Source organism: Poecile atricapillus, chromosome 2 (genome assembly GCF_030490865.1).
Source record: "Poecile atricapillus isolate bPoeAtr1 chromosome 2, bPoeAtr1.hap1, whole genome shotgun sequence".
Lineage (NCBI taxonomy): Eukaryota > Metazoa > Chordata > Aves > Passeriformes > Paridae > Poecile > Poecile atricapillus.
Window position 1 is genome coordinate 80899887 of NC_081250.1, and position 23436 is coordinate 80923322.

Here is a 23436-nt window from a genome sequence, read left to right on the forward strand (position 1 = left end):
TTCAAGAAAATGTATCAGCAAACATGCCACTAATGCTAAATATCTCAGTTATAAATACTGAAGTCTAAAGCCTCTGCAGTGTCTTGAATGTCTGCATCACACACATCATAGTGTAGTACAGTGTTTGGGTGCATCTTTCCTTCTAAGCTCCTTAGATAATAAAAAAATGAAAGGTGGAGTAAAGGCAACTGATGTGGAGCCTGCTGCAGACTGCCTCTCTGCATCATCTGTCCCCACCCCTTCCGTTCAGGATGACTCTTGAGTGAAGCCTCTCCTCCTCACTTCCCAATCCCAAAATCTGCAGAAGAGTTGAAGAGCACCTGAAAATTGTATGGGCAGCACCAGGAGCAAAACTGTCAGCAAGAACTGGTTTTCTTCTGTTTAGAGAAATCTAGCTGGTGTCTCACCAAACAGAAGAAGTGAGCTGGGCTGAAACAGGATCCTGCACTCCAGGTATGTGAGGGCAAACTGGTCCATGCAGACTGAGTTGACAGCAGAAAAAGATAACTACTTTACCTGTACTGAAAGGGAAAATCTGAAATTGCTAAGCAAGTAGATATAGCTTTTTGAAAAGGCATGAAACAATCAGTAAAACCTACTCCTTTAAAGAGAGACTATTATTTTGGTTTCAGTAAAAAATTGCACAAAGACAAGTATCAAGGGGCAGATAAGATGAAGATAAAGGCTGTCAACTTTAGGAAAGATGAAATATCATTTTGAGTCATTGCTACAAGCTGTGGTACAGCAATAGTTCTGAGGACACTGATAATTCTATGTTCATCAAGTAGCAAGTTCATATTTAAGGACCATAATAATTTTTTTCACTGTTATGGTAATGAATTTCCATTCTTTTCCTGGATTGCTCTACTGAGACCCTAGCATTGACATTAAACGCTGCTATAGCTTAAAATATTATCACTTGACCCGGGAAAAAGGCAGAGATATCACATCCTGGCATCAGTAGTCCAAGGTCCTGCCAAGAAGCACAGCACTTGGAGATCACGTGCTCATACTCACTTTCTGAGAAGTGGAGATTGTCCTTAGCAGGATCTTTGCCTCTGTTTAACCTGACTGTTTTTAAAAATATTTTTAACCTCACTTTCCAAGCAGACATTTGTTTTTTCCTGATGAAAATTAAGCAGAATATAACTGTGCGATTTGTTGCTCCTAGAAATGCAGTAGTTCGGGTCTGTCCTACCACCTTTGGTGGAACCTATCTTTGAGTTGTGTAAATAACTCCTCAGTTTTTATGTTACTTGCACGAAAACTGAATGATATCAAGACACCAAGGAAGACCAGGACCACTGGAGAGAAGGACAAGCTCTTAGAAGCATCTTACTGCTCTTTCTCTTAAGGAGCCGTAGGATGACACAAGATTCATCAATATCTGGGGTTTTCCCCATTAGCAGCAGTAACTTTTCCCCCTGTTCCCAGCAGGCCCTGCAGCTCATTTGTGTGGCAGCACAGTGATGAGGAGCAGGACATAAAGGTGAGATGCCGCCTGCTTGGAACTGTGCCATGGGGAAAGCAGGAAAAGGAAAAGTGTAATGGCTGAAATTGGTGGGAAGAGGGAATGAGGTGAGACTGGAAAAGTAGGAAATATCCTGGCATGTTGCTTTGCCACACCACATTGCGTGGGACAAAGCAGGCAGGAGCAAATAAAGCTTCTGACTGAACAGGATCCCATCAAACTTCTAAGCAGTTCAGGTGTGGCTGACTATTTATTAATGTTCTCCACTGCCTGGTGCCTGGAAAGGAGCCAGCTGGCTGCATCTCAGTCAGCACAGGCCAAAGAAATGGTTTCTGGGAAGCAACCAATGGATAGGGAGTAGGCTGGTTCACAACTATTGCATAGGTTAATTCCTCCTAAACAATGCTTCCTTGAAGGGGGCACCATAGGTTGTGCCTTTCTGAACAAAATACCACAGAGGAGTAAGACTGTGGCTGCCATCTCAGAAGGCAGCAGTCTCAGCTATCTTTATGAGTGCCTGTGGTTTCTTCAGGCAGCCTCCTGTACTTCAACAAGCTCATTCATCTTAGGTTACAAAAAAGAGAGGTAGGAAGCATTTCTGTATGAACAGACCTCTCTCAAGCACTTTTAGGCATTTCAAGCATGGGGGGCTTAAACTAGGAGGCAATCTCTCATGTGTGTCACACCTTCCACTTTCATATAATGCCAAAACAATGGAGGACTTAATCCTGAAGATCAGGATACTTCATACTTCCTAGAACCAAGCCTGACAGATGTTGAGAAAGGTGGGATGAAAATTAACACACGTAATCAATTCTCAGTTATCAGCACAGGGAATTACTGATGATGAGAGATCATCCATCTCATGGTTTTATCTGAATGAACTTGATTAGAGCAGTAAAGCCATGTCTGCACAGTTCCTGTACGTCTACACCACTATCAGCCAGGGTTATGGTGGTAATCAAGTGTATTTGCTCAAACTGAGTGCTGGCCCTGCCAGATCTGGGTAACAGCAGCTCCAGGGTTGGGAGAGGATGGAGAAGAACAGTGTCTCTGCACTATGCATTGTGGAGGTCAATTATCTTTGGTATAAAGCAGTCTAAATGCATATAAAATATTGATTCTTTTCTTGAGCCAGAGTGAATCATGCAAATTGGGAAGTGTTGTGTAGGGCATAAGCAAGCAGTGAGTCTTTGTGGCATCAACTCTCTATTCTTTAGTCTGTCTGTACCATGGTTCCAAATGTGTCAGTATTGCCTTGGCAAAACTTCCCATTACCCTGTGAAATGTAGCCTCTGTTGCTCTAGTTAATGGAGGGCTGAGGATAGCATGTATTTTTATGAGAATTTCCTGCTCTTCCACAAAGATTAGATAGTTTTATGAAGTACATGTTACAATGCAAACTAAAAGAATAGTTTGATGTAGAAATGATGGAGACAGTCATAGTGTATGTGCCTGTGTACTGCATGTCAAAGGACAGTTTCAAAGTCAGTACATGACTAGGAAATGCTACTATTATCACTGTCCCTTCAGACTTAATTGGATTCCTTGTATAGATGCATTGTAACACCACTTTTAATTACAGGATCACAATCTACTTTTTGCACAGAGTCCATTCCAAGCTCCTGACACAGAGAGTCAGAACAACTTTTGACATTAATCTGTCTAGCACATCTACTGGCTCATTGTCTCTAATTACTACCTTGGGAGAACCATATACTCTCAAATATTCAGAATGAAGCTTGCACATAAGCTCATTTTCTTGCAATCCCTTTCAAGGGCATAGGGGCACATGACATTGGAATCTAGTTTATAAATCTATGTTGCAGTTCTTCACTAAATGTGCCCAGTACTTCTGCTCTGAGAAGAGCTGCGATTCTGCTACAGAAAACACAAATGAGCTACCAGGCACTAACACCGAGAGAAGCAGTGAACACTACACTTCAATGCAGCAAGTGAATGCTGTGTTCCTTGCAAATTGTTCAGAGAAACCAGCACAGGATTCCCCATGAAGACATGCATGATGGCTCCATGCCTCAGAAGAGAGTGACATCAGAAGCCATAGTGCTTCACATCAGTGCTGACAGAGCCACATGGCAGCAAAACAAATGTGACATGAGTGTCAAGACCTACATATGCAGGTTGTTTGTAATTTGATAACTTTGATTTTGGTATTTCTCTTTATTCTCAGCTTAATGACATAATAGACAAAGAGGGATTCTGCACTGGAACATTGCTTTTTCTTTTTTCTACTTTCTCTTTTCATACAAGGATGTCAATGTTATTTACAGAGGTTTTTCAACTACTTTTGGAAGACCATATTTGCCTTTTTGCCCGAAATAATTTTTGTTAACAAATTATTTTTAAATTCTTGCTATCTTTTACTTCTTCTCTTTTTATTTTATTTTTTATTAGGTTTTCAAATGGCTGATCCTTTTCTATATAATACTGGAGAAAGGTCTCACTATGGGTGCCTTGGACATGAAGTACAAATTGAGTACCTTAAGGCATATGTTTGTAGACCATCTTTTTCCACAGACAAAGCTGTGATTGTGGTCCACGATGTATTTGGATGGCGGTTCCCAGATATTAGATACATAGTTGATTTGATGGCAGCTCATGGATATATGTAAGCAACTTTCTTTCCTATCTTCCCCTTAAATGCACTGATAGATCACCAGGCCCAAAGCTAGGCATGGCATATGATGTTTTCAATACACATAAGACAACCATACCATTTCAGTCTGAGCAAATAAAAGAGAAAATGGACAAAATATATCCATGGAGCCACCAAAGCTACTAAAACTGACCCAGGAAAAATGGCTACCTGAGCACAAAGGCACAAGGAGTCTTGAAGTGCCTGTGTTTGTGTTTAAGAAGCAGTGTGGGTGATTTAAAAAGTAGTGGTATCTATTTTTAGTTGAATAAGCTTTGCAGAACAAAACTTTTTGAGCCTTTTCTTTACCTTGTAACAGTAAAGAGGTATATATGTGTTTATATAGAATCAGGAGGTTTGTTTAATCCCATTATTTTTGTATTGTATCTAAGGAAACCATGGACATTTATTTGTAGGGTTTTGTTTGTTTGTTTTCCATACAAAGACATATACTTTTAACTAGCTGATTTCCAGAATAGGATGAGTAAAACATGATCATGTAGACATGTACTCTGGACTAGAAGATATTAGGAGACGTTTAGACATCCACAGATTCAATGAAAATTGACTGAATTCCATATCTCACACAGAACTATCTGCCCAGACTTCTTCAAGGGGACAGAACCCTGGAAATCTACTGATCATTGGGCTGACTTTCCTGACTGGATGAAAAATCATGATCCTATGAAAGCAGACAAGTAAGATATGTATTTGTACTTGAACTTTAAAAAGCGTCCAGCAAACAAGGAGAATCTACATGAGATGTTAGAAGTGGCACCTCACAGCAGGGCAAGCTGGTTGCACAACCACAGTTTCTTATTCTGGGTGATTCTTTTGTGGTCCTGGGCACTGTCTTGGATGGGATTTGAAAAGGATCTTCTCCTCTGTCCATCACTGCTTATTGTCCCTATCTTGTTTTCCTGAGCCCTTTTCTGACTATGTTATACTGGCCACACAGGCTCACGGTGTTTCATAGGCTATGAAATACCCAACACTCTCACCCACAAGTGCTGATTCTGTGCCCAGTTCCTCAAGATAAAGTGGAAAATTCTTCTACAACTGCAAATGTTATCTGCCAGTTGTCACATGCCCGTCCTGCTTTCTGCCTTGCAGATTATGATAGGTACTGATGAGATTGTTCTGAGCACTACAACATAAAAATTTGCTAGACTGACCAAAACCTAAGATACATCCAATCAACTGCACTATTTTTTTCAGTGTGTAATAGAGGGATCATTATCTGTATAACCTAATAGTGCCTGTAACAGGGCTTCCCTGAATTATGGGAGGCATTGCTATTTCTTCAGCATCTCTCACCACAGCTCAAAATGATGATGATAATTCAGATGATAATGAAGCAATAACACCCTATTATTCAGTTACCATCATGCAAGCCACAAATATTCTTCTGACTCTGTCCAGAAATTCAACAGCCACAGTCTATCTTCAGTGTCTCTCAGCACACTTTTTGACCTATAATTCCAGAGCCTGTGACCAAATTTTTTGAAAAGACAAATGTCTAACAACTATAAATAATCCTACTCCAAAAAGGAGCAGATATGTGAGCACTGTCTTAAAAAATTAAGATCTCAGGACATGCTTTTGCTCTTTTCTGAGGCATCACTTTTAGGTGAACATTCCAGTTCAGATCTATTGCTGTTTCAGAGAACATGAAGCCAGACATACACATGACTTTCAAACAAACCAAATCTGAGAGAGCATGGCCACAGGCCTAGGACACAATGTCCTCTCATGTCACTCTCATACTGGGTTTTTCTTGATCAGGCTAACCACACCTGAATGACCATACAACTCTACTGAATGTTTGAAAATCTACTTAATAGTTTATGAACTCTGCATTTAAACTTAATTTAAAACTGTAGGTAATGAAGAAGATAAAACTGAGACCTCAGAAGTCAGCAGTCTAGAAAAAATTTACTTGTTCACATCTACAATAAAAATATTTTTCATGTTTTTTTTTCATTGCACCTCATGCCAAAGTTATTTTTTTAAACATTTAAACATAGTTACAATGTAATTTGAGTAATTGCTAGTTTAGCTTAACATTCTTGCATGTGGGCTCTGTAAGATATTTTAGTATTAACTCATGTAACAGGAATGACATAGGAAAAATCTTTATCTAAGTAGGTGAACTCTGTACAGATAGTACAGTGAAGCTTATCTATTCCTACAGTCCATAATGCAAGATGTTGTTCTACTTGCAGATATGTCTTGTCTTTAGTTGTCCTGTCCTAGACAAAGTGATTCAAATAAAAATTTACTAATTTTGAAAACAAAGGAGCAGGTGACAATTCAGGTAAGTATTTAAGTGCCTACACATGTACTTCCCTAAACTATTAAATGAGAGATGTTAACTCTTATTTAATAGTAGAAGCCACTGCTCTAGCCTGAAATGTGATTTTTAAAGTAATCTCTGTTTTAAATTATTGAAGGTGCAGACACAGAAAAAAATACCATGTATGTATACCATTGAATTGTCAAGTATTGGTTCTGCAATAGATTCCTTAGTTTACTTTTCTTTATATATCTTAGGGAAGCTGATGTTGTCTTGAAGTATCTAAAGGAGCAATGCGGTGCAAAGAAGATTGGTATCGTTGGGTTTTCGTGGGGTGGAATGGCAGTACATCACTTGATGCTGAAAAATCCTCAATTAACCGCTGGGGTGTCCCTCTATGGTAGTGTAGAACACATGAAAACTTATATGGGTTCACATGACTATGCATAGTTTGTAATAGTACTTATCATTTGCAACAATTTCTATAAAAACTCAAAGGTGAGTTTCAGATTTTAATTATAGTTATTTCAGCAATAGGCTATATTGATATAAAAATATTAAGGATACTGTAAACAACAAAAAAAATCATTCCTTGTTTTAGGAGAGCAGGGAAATATGCTTTCCAAATGCTTATTCTCCATCCAAGTACCCACTCTCCTGATCTAAGTAATGTACCTAATAAGTAAACTTAAATAGAAATGTTCTCTTTTAATTTGTAATTTATCTCGTAGGAATGCTAACCTCACTAATCAACTCAATGTTTCTCAAAACATTATAGGAATAGTTAGAGACTCTGAAGAAAGATACAGTTTACTAAATCCCACATTTTTCATTTTTGGTGAGAAAGACCACACTATTTCTTTGGACCAGGTAAGTTGTTGTTCTGGAAAGATTTCTTTTTCCATAGTTCATTTATCCTACACAGAAATCCTTGTTAGAAACCATTTTCATATACAAAAAATTAGACAGGTTGGATGGTTCTGTTTGTATTTCAACTTCCCTCCTATCTTATTTGGGTTATTCAAAACTTCTTTTATGAGGCAAGAAATACAGTAAAGAACAGTCATCAGTCTCTGAGTGGCTAGATAAGTGGCATGTGAAATCGGGCAGGGATATCCAACTTGGTATGAGCCAAGCATCTCAAAAACTTGCATACTACTGCTATGGGTGAGAAATCAGGTAGCTAAACCGCTGAATTTGGACACTGAATGGAGAAAAAGAGTAGTTTCAGTTTAGTAACTGAACTTCCTAGTAATGGGGACCAATGACTAACTGCTTTTGCTACAAGAAGACAAAATTAACTGTGTCAAAAGAGTGGGCATGAATTTTTGCTGAGACAACAACTTGCAGACTCAAATGTTTTGACTCCTGGCTGCCATCTATGTTCTGATATAACCCCTACTGAAAGCATATGTGAGAGGCTGGATAAATAATATGGGTAGGAAACTGGTGCCCTCTTCTGTGCATAAATTCTTTTTCTTCAGTGACAAGGATAATGTACCACCTCTAGCACAGTTTGTTTTTTTAGGGTGGGGTCTGACTGGAGAACTGACAGTGTACTCTGGGAATGCAGAAGTCATTCAATATTTACTTCTAACTGCATGTTAATCTATACCACATAAGTGTCTCCTTTGCAGAGGGAAACAAATCCTTCACTCTCTGTCCTTATTTTATGGCAAGTCTTTCTCCCAGGGGGACAGTTTTGGTAAATGCATTTTTTCTGTTGTGTTACACATTGAAACCACACCTTTTCTCCTGAAGCTTTCTTTCTGTGCAGATTGTATAAGTAAAAATTCCTGCATTAAAAAAAAAAAAAATCCAATCCTCAAATACATAGTTTTCTCTACTGAAATAAAGGGCTCCATATAAAAACTACAAACTAAAAGAACAAAAAAACCCATGAAATAAATTACAATACTCTCTCTAATCTGCACAATTGGGTAGAAGTGAGCTTGTGGGGAAAAAAAAGTGTTCATCCTTCTATTTTCTGACTTCTGATGGAAATAAGCACAAACTGTGCCAGCAGATGTATATGGGCACATAAACACATAAATAGTACTTTGTATGTATACCAATCACCAAAACACTATGCAAGAGCAATGTCTTTTTGTTGTTCAGTAAGCTGAAAGAAAAAAGCCCTCCATGTTTTCTTAAACTCTGTTACTAAATCTATCAAATTGTTTTGGACTGATGGTCATTAAGATTTATGGAATATGTTCTCTCAAGATCAGAGCTTCAAGTGTAGGTTACAAGCCTGAGAGTCTGAGAAGAAACACACCTATTCCTTTATGGCAATGAGGTTTACCAAACCGTCTTTGCTGCAACTGTTGAAGTTCTTAGACTCACCCATACTTAAAAAAAAGTTGCAGTCTTACACCCAAAGAGGCATTTTCTCTATGAGGAAGAGCAAATTTGGAAAACTTAAAAAACCCCATAATGTAATGGAAAAATTGTTTTGTTTTTTTTTAACAGATCTTCTTATTGGAGGACAAGCTGAAACAGTATTGTAAAGTTCCATATAAAATTAAAGTTTATCCTGGACAAGTTCATGGGTTTGCACAACTGAAGCCAGAAGATATGAAACCTGATGATAAACCTTATATTGAAGAAGCCAGAAGGGATATGATTGACTGGATCAAAATGTTTGTTTGACAATAGAAGAAAGAAATGTTAGACTTCAAGATCAGTGATTGATTTAATTTGAGAGAAGAAAACAGTCAAGGGAAAAATATCTCATTTTGAAAGTTGTCATAAAATAAAATAGGAACATTTTAATTTATAGCTTTAAATTATTTTTGACAATATTTATGGAAGATTGTGACATAGAAGTCAGACTAAAGGAAAATTAGGCATTAAAAAGTTTTCTTGCTTTTTATTTGCTTCATTATTTTACATTATGACTTTGTTAGTCATGATAGTGTTTATCCATTTTTCTTTGCTAGTAAGCATGATTTCATCATGACTTGAGTAATTTCAAGCTTTATTTTGGTATGATGATTGGTGGTCATAGGTATTCATATGCAAGTACTCTGGGTTTGCATACAGACATTTTCTTTTATTATCTACAAAGTATTTTTCTCAGCTGTACTGGGCAGAATTTCCCAGGCATGAAACAAACACTTGACTATACTAAGGAGTTAGGAAGAAATTATGTTGTTAAATGACACCCTCCAGGTATTCCCTTGGCAATATTGAGAAGGGCATGGCTAGTATTCCTTCATCTACATCAAGGAAAAACATAAACAATCCCTCCCATGGAAGTAACCCAGACACAAACACTGCATAAACAGTGGGTTTGATGTCATGGCGAAATTGTGCTGATCAGGCACAGGGTTCATGCAATCCTCTTTACATTTTTTGCTTCACATGATATCCTTGTTCCTCTCTCAAGTTCTTCCCCTTTATCCCTCTTATATCCTCTCAACAACATAACTTAAAACAAAAATAAGCATGCCCATGTACACCCTGCCTTTGTGTGTTTTTTGAATTTCATTGCCTTGGTAATGACTTGGCAATTAGTGTTTACTCAGAAATTCTCTAAGGAACCCATTGCTCTTTTTACTTTCTACATCTGTTAGTTTCTCACCTTGTCACCTTTTTAATGTTTCCATAAGTTAAGGCTAGCTAGCTACATTAATATGACTTTCCCTTTGATATCAGACATTCTGGCAGTTTCACACATTGTTATCCTATCAGTGTGACTATATGATCATAGCACGTTGGTTGTCCACAGACCTCAACAGACTGAGTATGTTAAACAGTTCTTGCTCCATGAGCCTCTTGAAAGGGCTTACACTTTTTTATGTACTCTGAGCTAGATGCATGGGAGAAATACCAACTAGATATTGTCAAGAAGCCGAAAAGAAAAAACAAATCTTCACTGGCAACTATAGAAAATCAGAGAACTATGGCAAAAGGTTTAGAGCAGCATTCTATCAACATAAAATGTCTCACAAAGTGTTAACCTTGTCTATTCAACTTATCAAACTCCAAACCCACCTAATTTTAAATTATTCAAAACTCCAAGAAGACGGAATTAGAAGAAAGAGACAAAGAAAAGATATAGAAAAGATATACTGTTCCTAATTCCATCAGTGTTCAGTCTCTCACAGGTGTATGCCCATCTGTATTAATGCATTTAAATATTTTAGTGTTGTTATTCAATGTGTCAGTAGATGGTCCTGTTTAATTACAGAAAGGTGTCATTTCTGTGTGTGAGATCCTGATTTTTGATAATTACTCCTTCTGACATGAGCAGGAGTTCCTCTAGCACTCTATTGCTTGCAAAAGAGCTGACATTTCGGTACCTTTTTTCCTTGCACCTCTGTTACCCAGACACCCAGACACACTCTGATACATATGCAATCATTTTGATTAGATGTATAAAGACATATCACCACTGTGCCATAAGAAATCTGGAGAACCTCACCTCTTTATGGAATACAAACCTGACAGGGAAAGCACAGATTAGGCAGCAGTTGCCTTGCCTTGCCTTGCCCTGCCTTGCCTTGCTCTGCCTTGCCTTGCCTTGCCAGGGAACCGTCTCTTAAGACTATTTGCTGCCTTCATCTCTAGTGAAGATGGTGAGCCATTTCTGGGCAATTGTGAGCCACAGTCATAAAATTATATTGTGAGACCACTTTGGATGGAAAATATTTATATTAATGAACTTTAACTAACAGAGGATTCTGTGCTGCTTATTTCCCAAGTCTAAGGTTCTACTTTACAGTCAATGAGTTTTCAGGTAGAAGAAGAGAGTAGGATTTGTAGAATCTGTGTGTGCGTGTGTGTGTGTGTGTGTGCGTGTGTGTGTGTGTGTGTGTGTGTGTGTGTGTGTGTGTGTGTGTAGGGGCATTTTCAGGTATGTGAACATAGCCATTTTTCTTTTCAGTTGTATTGGGGACCTTGAAATCCATGACACATATGGTTATTTCTTAAACTCAAGTCTATCTCTTAAACAGGACTGACAAAATTACACGACCAAAGTCACTGCTGTACATTAAAATGTGCACTAAGGTACAGTACAACACATTTATCACCAGTGTGACTTGCTGCTATTTGCCGTCCAAAAAATGCTGGAACTGAGACTTTTTTGTTCTTCCAGTACCGGTAAATAAGTCTGGTCTATTGGTTTGTTGTGCATGACAAAGAGTTAGGACTGAAGACATTGTTAATTTATGTAATACTTGCATTTAGAAAGTCCATAGTCATACAGGGGATTGTTAGATTTGTCTTCTTTTAGATTCACTACAATCAAGTACTTAAGCTTTTTCTTTTTAATTCCGAGGAACATCATAGATAACGGATGCACAAATTTTCCAGACAAATTAGGAACGTAATGTTTTCCAAAAGCAAAGGGGGAAATGAATGTGCCCAAGATGACTGACAAATGGGTGATTGCAGTCATGCCTAGATCACAGTCCTAGGACTAAGCAGGCTTAATTTGCTGCAAAAAGGACATACATGTCCTGAAATACTCCTGACTTGCCCTGGGAAGATGGTGGCTGGGAGTGTGTTGACACAAACAAATAATTTACTAGACCTAGCCACTGGCTGCCTTCATGGTTCTCAGGAATGAAGGAAGGCATCAGAAGCAGGTTATGGGCCAAAATAACCTTAGGGCCACAAAGATGATAAGAGGGCTGGAGCACCTTTCCAGTGGAGATAGAGTGAGAGAGTTGGTGTTTTTTGGCCTGGAGTTCAGCAGGAGTGGGGCAAGGCTGGGGACTGGGAGTAGCTTGACTGGGGCGCTGCGTCTGTCTTCACCCTCCACGGGTGCAGTGGAGAAAGTTGTGTCAGGAGGGCACAGGGGAAGGTGAGGAGGCAGCAGGCATTAGGGGAGCTATGGAGCTCTGAGATGTTTCACAACTTTTCTGTCTGGGGCAACCTACCGAAAGAAGTGACAGAATCTCCCTCTTTGGAGAGTTTCAAGACCTTCAGGGTGAGTGAAACTTTGAGTGGTATGGCCTTGTGTCCTGGCCCACAGGAAATTGGACAAGGTGAGTTCCAAGGGCACCATCAACCTCCAACCTCCTTTGATCCCCAAAGTCCTCATGATGATCCGACCTGGTGCTTTCAGTACAAGTCTGTTACCCATGTCCCCAGAGAATTGTACCAGCTGTATCTTGTGTGGCCAAACATTGAGGCCCCAGTCCCACTATGTTTCCATGTGTGCCAAGGAGAGCTCCAGGCCCTTGGTACCACTCCTGTGCCTACCTGACTTCAGAAAAATTATCCAAGTGTCATGGCTTTGTGAAGGCAGTGTCATACATGATGTCATTTTTGTAGGAGACAAGGGACAAGCATGATGAAGCTCTTGGAAATAGGAATTTGAGGGAGCTGTAAAAGCAGTGTCTGCTGTAGTTTGTCCTGAAGTGAAAAATGCTGGATGCATTATTGTTGGAGTCTGAAATACAGAGTGTGGGCCCTTGTCTCTGATGCCTGGCTCTGAGATCCAGGAGAACACTGGATATAAATTTCATATAACATGAAATTTATGAGCATGTTTTCATGGTGCTACATGAAAACAACTGTTAAAGTTAGATAGAAAAGCTAAAAGTATAAGTGTGTAGATTAGAGAGTTTTCTTAAGTCACTGGGTGAAAAAGTTAGTTTAGAGTCTAAAATAGTTTAGAAAGCAGAAGGCAAGATGGAGGATTTAGACTGTTGTTTCTTTTCCTTCTTCTTTCTTCTTCATGTTCTCCTTCTAGAGGTTTTTGGGTAATAGTAGGTCATTGGATAGAAAATGTCGCAGTGCAGCACACAGGTCATTGGGTCATTAAGAAAAATAATATATATGTCTATAGTTAATTGGATAAGAATAAGTATAAAGATAAAAGAACTGCGTAGTTCAGGGACACTTTGTACCATCAGAACAAAATGAGCCAGGTTGTGGTGAATTAAATTTGTGCAGAAAGCCTGGAGAGACCTGCCAAGTTTTGTGATAACATCCTAATAAACACGAGAAACAAGATCCTAACAGGCTTTGGAGGTTTTGTCCTGACCCAGAGAACTGAGGTAAGTGGGACTCCTAATGAGGGAGTATCCCCAAGGAGCTCAGCTCAGAGAAGCTGAGAAATCCAGGAGTGAAGAGAAGTGCAGAAGAAGCACAGCAGCAGAATCAAAAGGAAAAAGAAACAGAATTTTAAAAAGTTATACATTATTGGTGTTAAAACATGTTTGAAGTGGGATAGAAACATGCACTGCATGTGCAACAACTTTTTCCTCTCTGTTTTCCTAAATACTAGGCATCTTCTTAAAATAAGCATTCAGTGGGGAACCTCTTTAGGTGATGCTTGTCCCTATGATCCAGGTGTTGTGGGTGTGGGATAGTGTGTGTGGGATGCAGGTGCATGTTGTGTAAAGAGATTTTATAGGAGAGATGTGAAAGCCTGCTTGTATTCTTCTCCAAAGGCACCAAGACACAGGTCATCAGGGCTGGCAGAGGGTGTCTCCAACCATTCTGGGTATCCAGGTTCTCCTGCTGCTCACAGCATGTGGCCACGTGTGCCATTGCCTCTGGGGTGCCTGAGAAATTGTTCCTTGGGTTGGTTAGTTGACCTTGCTGGTGGTAGATACCCTGACCTCATCTCTGCTCACCTTTCTCTTTTCTCATTCCCTTTCTTCAGTGAGCAGGTAAGGAGTTTGCAAGTAGTATGTAAAAGTGCCCTTCAGATCTTTAAAAGTTGTATTGAGGCAGGATGCCTCATTACTCATCCTACAGCAAGAAGAAGATGGTTTGACTTGAGAGGAGGAAATGAGGCAGTTTTTGCACTTCTCAGGCCAGACATAACTGCAGTTTAGGGAAAATCAGCTGCAGTTGGTTATCACAGCTTGTTTTCAGCACTGCATTAACAGCACCACGGTTAACAGCTTCACAGCCAGACCATACTCGCTCAGGGAAATGTCCACAAGATGGGGCCCCTTTCCTTGACAGCCACGAAGAAGACTTTTAGGGGCTTTGGCTCTAATTACAGTAATCAACACTCTGAATGGTCCCTTTCAAATCCTACAGTAAAAGTACACCAGTGTCAGAGGAAACCTTGCTTCCTAGTAAGTGGAAGCTGTAGCAAGCTGTTGAGGAGGATGAAACAGGAAAACCTTATGAATATGATTGTTTAGCAAAAGATTCTAAAAATATGAAACCTAGAATCAAAATAGAAATGAAAGTTAGCTTTGAGTCATAGGATACTGAGCGCTAGTTACTATATAACCAAAGAATAATAGCCTAGCCAGCTGAAGGAGAATCCCTGTTGATGAAACAATGTCCTTCTGCTGATAGAGAATCAAAAGGTCAAGCAGCAAGAGAAGAATTTGAAACATAGCTTTTAGAGTTTAAAATGTAACACTGTATGGTAATGTAATAGTTCTTATAGCCTATATGTAAATTCTTTAGAATGTGTGTCATAGTGGTTGGTTACTGGGAATTAGAATATTCACTATAGAAAAGGATATAATGTATTGTAACAAGAACTTTGGGATCTTACTCTCTCGTAATTCTTATTTCCTTCTCTTTACCCTTAACTCTTATTCCCTTATCCCTTCTCCCCTCTTAACTTCCTCTCTCCTCTCTTAACCCTTAGCTCTTAAGCTCTCTTCCCCCCTCTCTTAACTCTTACTCCCTTCTCCTACTTTCTCTCTCCACTCTCCCTCTCTCCCTCCCTGACCACCTGTACGCTGTGGCTGGTGGTGGAAACGGGTCTCTTAGTCCCTCTACCCAAATAATAAATTGCTTACCCTGGAGAAGTCTCTCACCATGTATGTTTTGTACATCTATAGCAAGCAAAGCTGTTGAATGCTGTTGTCTCTGCATGCAGCGAGGCACCAGCCTGTTGGGTTGTGATAAAAGGTGGAATGTTACCTGCTCATTTGGAGTCTGTAGTTATTCAGAGAAAACACTGGTTGTCATTTAGCATCATCACACCCTGTGTTTTATTTTGCACTACTGAATACTTATCAGTTTATCTCCTATATGTAGCAAAATCAAATCACCTTGGGATATCGTAAGAGGTTAATAAGCCAATAAGTTGGAAGAAGCATGGTTTGAATTTTAACCCAAGAGTTTTCTCTTTATGCTTGCTCATCATGAGTCATATCTTCTTTTTCCAATATAAGCAAGTAAAAGCAGAGTTACACTAAGCTGCTTAAAGGAATTTTTACTGTGGCAAACGGTATTAGTTCCAAAATGCTGAGTTAATCTCCTTGCAATTCTCTGTTAAACTTAATTGGCCAAATAGTGCAAAATCACTTAAAAGTTCCTCAGCAAACTAAAACTCAATTGAGAAGGGCAGCCCAAATATTTATTACTGAAAAAGTAGTATTCAAAAATAGCAGCTAGTAAATCTGAATTTCTGCCATCAAAGCGTCACCAGTGTTCACTAGAGGTAGGAGAAGCCTCTACTACAGAATTAAGTATTCTGGAGACAGATTTGTGTCTGGCACTCCTAGGGTGCATAAGAAAATGAGGAGTAGCCACCTTGATGACTGTACAAGATACTGTACAAGGACTGATGAGCAATGGACAGCATAAATAGATGAATGAAGGAGAAGGCAGAGAAACATTTCAAACTAGTGCAGTTTGGAGCCTTGTTACCTATTTCTGTGCTGATGCTATAGCCCCAGACTCACTAGTGTGGGGGAGAGAGAAGCACAGATGCTGTTGTGCTGTGGCTGCAGTATTAGGAGTTCACAGATCAGACTCTGCCCAAACTGGGTCTTACCCAAATGGTTTTGCTATTTGATTTTATTTTCTAGATATAGTTTATGTGATAAACAAAATCTTGAAACTGTTTTTAATACCATTTACTGCATTACAATTATAGCAGAGAAATTGAAGAGGGATTATTAGAAGTGTATAAGGGTCTTATTTGGCATCTATTTTAATTAGTTAGAAAATCTAGAATGGGATAAATTACTAAGATATATTCCAAACAAAAAACAGTTAAGCATTCAAGAACGTATTTGATTTTTATTGCCAGCATGCTGCATTTTGCTTTAGTAAGGGGACTAGCCAGACCAAAGAATATTGTTCCAGTATATGCATTTACATGGGAATAAGCCAACAGTTCCATTTTGATCAGTTAAGAGTGACAGCAGAGCAAGGTTAAACAGCTTCTCAAGCTAGGGTAGAATAAATTCTCTCTGTATGACCACCTAGTGCCTGTGAAGGCAAAAAGCAGGGATCGTCAAATGTTAGTTTGGTTTAAAAAAATGCTACAGTGGCCTTTCTCCTGTTGAAAGATAAAATAAACTAAACTGAGCATGAGGGTTCCTTCTGAGAAGACCTCCTGGATTATAAACTCTATAGAAACCTTTCTTCATTTGAGGAGAAATGGAGTAGTTCCCAGCTTGTTCTTTAAAATGTATTCCTCTGGAGAAATTACATATCTGTGCTGTATGAGGCTGTTATATGCACAGCACTGGTGTATGTCTCTATTCTTCTGGCAGCTCTCAGTTCAGATTGCAGAGTTCATAACTTTGCAAAGAAACCCTCTGCTGATTTACCTTCTTCAAGCTGATTTATTAGCACCTTTAAAGATGCCAGTTTGTAATAAATTATGTGTAAATAAAAATTCGTAAAGATATAAATAAGATGTATATATATTGAAATAATAAAAACCAAAAGATGTGTATATAAAAAACGAAAAAACCCTCCTTCCAAGCCTGGCCGGGAGTTCTTCTCCGAAGGCAAAGGATTGCAGCCAACACCCAGATAACGAACATTAACTCGGAAAATAGACAGGATGGGAGCCATCAAGAACAACAAAAGGACTAGCTCGGAGGAGGAACCCAACTCCGGACCTGACCGACGTCCCTGCAGATCTCGGTTGTGAAACAATCAAAGTTGACAAAGACGAGCCTCAGAAAAGTATCCCCCGCTAGTCCTGAATCGCCCACCTGTCAGACCAGTGTTGGAGATACAATCACTGGAAACAAAGGGGGAGACTCCGCCGAGATTTCCATCGGCACCAACCCTGGATCACACCACTTCTGCCTTGATAACCCAAAATTAAAATACATACAGAGTCTCTTTACATATGAGGAGACTCTGTCCGGACACTGGTTAGGTCTATTTTTCCAAGCCAGGAAATCCATTCACCGAACAATCAAGAACACTTGGTGAATGGAGCCTGCTTGGAATTTTAGCCTGAGGACTTAAAAATCCTATAAAACCCCAATCCTGAGAGCGCTCAGACGTGGATTTGGGAACCCTACACCTCGGGTGTAGACCCTGTCCACCCAGCGCTGCGCTGACCATTTTTATTGTGGTTTTTTCTCTCATTGTTATTCTTTGCTGTTTATTAATTAATTTCTCTCTTTGATTTTATCCCAAATTTGCCTTTGCATTTATAACAAGTTGATGATGGGTTCTCTGGGACCGGATTATATGTGGCAGGGAATACAAGAGACCAGCAAAGTGCATGTAAGAAGCAACAGCTTTGGATCGCCTAAAGAGAAAGGGAAAGGGGACACACAGAATGAAAGCTTGAAGAGAACAGTAGTCAGAAAAACAGCATGATGACAGTGGGGTCCCACAGGAGTTACAGAAAGAGGTTACCAGGTGCCACAGTGTGAGGAGGAACTGTAAGACCAAATGAGAGGAGTGGTTTGAAGCACAGTGTGTGGGGACATCACATGGAAATCTAGTTATGACATAGCTGAATTGCTCCAGGCACAAAGCTAAGAGTGGTGGACTGACATAGACCTTTCCTCTGGTCTTAACACACTCATGGGTTATGCTGACTGACCTGAAATTCATGAAGATTTGTAGCATAAAAATGTAAACAGCCTGTTTACAATAAACACCTGGAAATCCACTTCCAACCTTGCCATACCAAGTGGGTATTATTAGGTGTCTGGAGGGGGCTGAGAAGTGCTGCATGAAGATTGACTCATAATCATAGTTGTTATTGCAGATAACAACTGGTTTTCATTTCTGCTTTCCTGCAGATTCCTAGATGGCTGATGAATGAGGCCCTGCCCATGTGATACTGGAGGCAGATTTGACTAAGAGGGTTGTGGGGCAGGAAGTACAAGTTGAGCACATCAAGGTGTACATTTGAAAACCACCTGCCAGCACAGGCAAATCTGTGATTGTGATTCATGATGTATTTGGATTGCAACTCCCAAACACCAGATACTGGGCTGATATGCAAACAACTAATGGATACATGTAAGAAATATTTTTTCTCTAAGAAATCCCACTTGTTATGATTTCCAGCCTTACATTAAAACTGTTATATGTGAAAGGAAACTATTACCAGGGCAGTTTGAGCAATATGTTCCCATAATACAAACCCAAAGAGGAACATTGCTGTGAAGCATAGCAGGGTATGGCAGGCTTCCTTCATTCTTCGCTGCTCACGAAAGTGCCTGCACTCATAGAATACATAGAATATTGAAAACACTATGCAGTAAAAAGTGATTTTGCTTATTTTCCCAGCAAAGTGAGATGGCTTTTAAAAATGTGTTCTGAAACACAAGAATATATTCTGGTTTTGCAAGCCTTTTTAAAATAAAGTAATTAAATCTGAGATCTATGACGGGATTTTAAAAAATTTCCATCAGAAGAAATATGAATGAATGTCATATTTTAAATATGACATTGAATGCGCATATGAATGATTCATATGCACACACGGATATTAAATACAATCTCCTTTCCCCTTCAAAGCTTTCACATTCATTTTCAATGTCTTGCAACAGTTAAATTCCAAAATGCAGAAAAATCTTGCAATAACCGGATATGGTGCAATGTATTCTATTTTCTTTATACATTACAGACATTCATGCAGGGTTTGAACAGGCATGCAGTTCCAAAAGGCAAACCTCCACATGTTTCCGTAGGAGTCTAGTTTGGAGAGATAGTACCTTTAATGCCTTGAGCCTGTGGAGCACCAGCGAAGCCAGATGCCAGCAGACAGTTGTGGTATGGCTGAGATCTGTCTGTGGAACTGAAAGGAGGAGAAACTGTCTCTGGAGAAAAAACCCCTCTACCTTTATAAGCATTAGGGTTTTCTGATACACTGGAATAATGCAAGGGTCTGTTGTCTGCTGTTACCTGTTACCTGCTACCTGTTACTGTCTTTCCTGAGGACTCGATGCTCCCTATTCTGCTTCATGTTTGGAAGTATGTTTGTCCTGTTACCAAATGCAAATGTTCTCCATGTGACACTGGACGCGTGTTCTTCATTCTCTGCAGAATACTGGCAAATCACTGGTATGACAACCTGCTGCTTTGTTGGAGCAAAAGTCTGCTCTGCCAAAAGTGCCCACTATCTGATCAACTGGTATTTTTCCATACCACCTTTCAAATTTTCCTTATGATTCATGCTATGCCATACTTGTTTTTGGGATATTTTCTTTCCCTCCACCCAAACTTTTAAGAATGCAGTGGTCAAAGGAAGAAGGCTTCAGGAGAACTCAGTGTTTTCAGGCAGCAGTGTCTGAATTAAGAGAAGTTGTATGTATCTTCCAAGATACTGCTGAACTGGTGCACCAATATTTACTGAGAGGAAAATAGAGGGATTTTTTCCTAGTGTAGTATGGAATGAAGAGCTATGGGAGGTCCATTTCAGAGACCATGTTAAGCCTGATGGCTAATATTGCCTTATTAGATCAGTTTGAGTGGGAAAACCCATTCTTCTGCATGGGTTTGGGAAGGCTCACTTTCAAAGGACTGTGTGTTTCTGATGGATTCTTATCCAAAGGCTGAACAGTTTTGCCCATACATTTCCAAATACACATGCTCTGGATGTCATGTTGTTGGTTTCTTGTTTGGCTTTTTTTATAGACATTACAAAAATGATCAGATAAGATGAAGAAAAATAAATGCTTGCAACATAATTCAGTCTGATTTAGGCCAAACTGATAGTCATTTCAGCATGTTCATGAGGCATATCTGAGGATGCAGAGAACCAAAGACAGCTTTTAAAAGTGAAAGATGATTGCTGTTTCCTAGGGATCCCATTGCTTCCAACTGGGATGGGCTTGGGAGAACATGCAGCAGCACCTGGTGGTGACCTAATGATGGCAGCCTCCAGAGTCCCTTCGCCATGAGGAATATCTGTTCTCCACTAGTGAGTGCGCTGTCACAACTCTGCTGCTGGTCCTGAGACACATTTCAGCCAAGGTCATCCTGAGCCAGGGTTTGCATTCTGTGATGCAGGAACTCAGTACTGAGTGGACTTACTGAACTTCCCTTTTCCAGTCACCAAATGAATAAAACACTACTCCTTCCAGTTTCCAATCACTTGTTCTTTGCTGACCTCAGTCCATCAGCCGTCTGTTGTTTTGGGTTTTTTCCTAGCTCATAAGTAAGCCTCACCATGTGCTCTGTAGCAAGCAACTATTTTATGTTATTATTTTGGTTTACATGAAAACCATCAATGATTGATTTATGTTAAATACTATATGTTGTATGCAAAATGTAATTTTTTTGTAATCAAGACATAGTTTTATCATCTTTTACAAGATCATGTGTTGTTTTACTGTGTATAGTTTCAAGTTATGTACTCAAACACAGGTAAAAACAAGTAAAATACTATGGATAAGAGTGTTAATATTTTCCAGATTTGTATCACAAAATGTATTTTGTGATTTAGTTATTGAAAAAAGCAATTATAGGTATATTTAAAAGTTTTCTAATGCTCATGGGTGTTTCTGTGAAATAGGTAACAATGTTATTTAAAAATATTACTTTCTCAGGAAAAAAGATATTAAAATTATGTCTGGATAGAAATCTTCCATCCAATGAAGGGACAAAAAAAATATCTCAGTGTATGATTAATTCAATTTTGATTCTGTCTGTGTGTGCAGAGCCAGCTGCCCAGACTTTTTTCATGAAGAGAAGTTTAGAAGTCTTCTGATGAGTGGTCTGAGTTTGAGGATTGGCTGAAAACCTCAGACGGCAGGAAATTACACAAGCAAAATGTCAGGAAGCTGGATATCACTTTGCCTGCTTGTCTCGGATTTAGAAGACAGGTGTCTGCTAGGACAGGCTCCTGCCCTCCCTTGGAATGAAAATGTAGACCCCCTCCCTCCGAATTATTATGATTTTGAAATCAAGGGGCTCTCAGGCAGAGATCTGGGGATAGGAATAACAGTTCTTTACTAGTATGTATAACAAAACACACAAACAACAATAACTACAGCATTAGCAAGAAAACAGAACCAGGGACCCCGTGACAGCTTTCTCGGCTGAGACGGGATGGAGGAGAGGCTTTGTTTCACAAACCCCCTTGGGCAGTCAGTCTCGGTGCTTCTGCAGGGCTCCGAGGAACAGTCGGCTGGAACAGCAGGGATGAGCAGAGATCCTGGGCTGGTGGCTGAGGTGTATCAGCAGCTCTGCAGCAGTGGCTGGCACTGCCACAAGTCCCGGCGGGACAGGGGGTGCGAGGCCACCAACAAAGAGGGAAGAAGAAGAAGAAGAAGCAGCAGCTCCGTCTGGGTGATGGCGAAATTCCCTCCTCTCCACAGCAACAGCTCCAGCAAAGTGTCCTTCTCCGAAGCTGAAGAAGCCTGCCAAACTGTCCCCGCCCTCCACTTTTCCTGCCCCCCTTCCCCCATGGGCCCAGCCGAACTCTTTGTGTTTCTCAAGCACCCACCAAGTACCCACAGTGAGGTTTTCCCTGCAACTAATGGGTAAAAATTCCACAGGTGAGCCAAAACTAAAGGAAAGACACCTAATCCCCCAACACTGCTGCTCTCAGATCCTGCATTTTTTCACCTTGTTTTTGTTTGGTTTGGTTTAGGGTTTCTTTTGTTTTTGTTTTGCATGAGATTGGATTCAGCTATTTTAGCTACACTAGCAAAAGTGGCCTTTTGAAATTACTTCCTAGAAGTGGATGGAATCAATGATTTCGCCTTGAAGAGGATTCAAGGACAACTCAGTAGTGGCTTGGTGGAGAATTTTTGTCGTCTATTGTTGAAATATGACAAAGTTGTTTGCTCTGCCTCAAAAAGCCCATTTTAAAAGTGCTCAGTGACTCACATCGTCAAAAAACATAATTTTGATTTGGTGTCTTCACTGAGTCTAACAGTGTTTAAGAAGTTGTATGGAAAGAAGAAAGCAGTTTTTGATTGTGCCAGAGAACTTTCCCAGCATGGTGTAATTGCCCTCGGGAAGGTGATGGCTGCATCATCAGGCAGAGTGAGGGCCAGTGGCTCCCTAGGGAACGTGGTGCTGAAAGTCTGGAGGAGTATCACATCTTCCTCTCTTGTGTGCAACACTGCCCATACCTTTATCAGCAAAGACCTGCCACTAGCAGGCTCTGCTGCCTTAATAACAGAGGGGGAAGCTGTTGGCAAGACAACACTGAGAAAGGCTCAGAATAATTAGAAGCCAAACTAATTTATTTTCCTGGGAAAGCAAATATTTTGGATTATTGGGAGTAGCTGCATTGAACGTTGCTGAGCTTGGGTATTTGGTGAGAAGGTTATGTGAGACATAACTGAATTATTTCTAGAGTGCTCTTGTCTCAGAGGGGTCAGTTGTCTTGGAGACGTTTTAGCTTGGAATCTGTCCCGTCTGCTGCAGTGGGAAGGCAAGGTTGGGTGCTGCCTGACATTTCTTACAGGCAATTCACACCTTTCAAGTGTCAGCTCCAATAAGGAAATAATTTGTTGGCACTTAATTTACTTATTGTGTGTGTTTGTGTGTTGACAATGTTTGTGAGGCTAGTTTATTGGGTAATTTCACTGGTGTCCAAGGGGGTGAGGATCTGGGTCTGGAAGCAGCCTGGAGGTGATATAAAAGCCTGAACTGCCACCCCACTCCCACCAATACTTTCTCTTTACTGTCTCTGCATGGTGACATATGCTCCAGTGGTAAACACGTGTTTTCACAGCATCTCAAGATGTATTTCAGGCTGTGTTGTAAATTCTGGAAACATCTACCATGTTTGTTACATTGACTTCCCTGCAATAAATAAACCAGATTACGATTTACATTTATTGTCAGCATTTTCACTGGCTATTAACTAGCATTTTCTAGAGAGGTGTTTACTACTTTTCT

The 23436-nt window shown here is 39.8% G+C and overlaps 1 protein-coding gene across 1 annotated transcript; it reads left to right on the forward strand.

The window, feature by feature from the left end:
- The first annotated feature begins 419 nt into the window (after positions 1-419).
- Positions 420-9075, forward strand: LOC131575767 (carboxymethylenebutenolidase homolog). The gene is made up of 6 exons (XM_058831690.1): positions 420-453; positions 3887-4100; positions 4718-4825; positions 6681-6823; positions 7202-7293; positions 8896-9075. Exons 2-6 carry the CDS (start codon positions 3895-3897, stop codon positions 9073-9075), a joined length of 729 nt encoding a protein of 242 aa, XP_058687673.1. The 5' UTR covers positions 420-453; positions 3887-3894.
- Positions 9076-23436: the final 14361 nt, after the last annotated feature.

Bases quoted from the DNA above. Each gene is read 5' to 3' on its own strand.
- LOC131575767 (XM_058831690.1), top strand. From the start codon at position 3,895: ATGGCTGATCCTTTTCTATATAATACTGGAGAAAGGTCTCACTATGGG. The intron at 6,824-7,201 runs GTAGTGTAGAAC...AAAACATTATAG, and splicing joins CGCTGGGGTGTCCCTCTATG to GAATAGTTAGAGACTCTGAA. The intron at 7,294-8,895 runs GTAAGTTGTTGT...TTTTTTTAACAG, and splicing joins ACACTATTTCTTTGGACCAG to ATCTTCTTATTGGAGGACAA.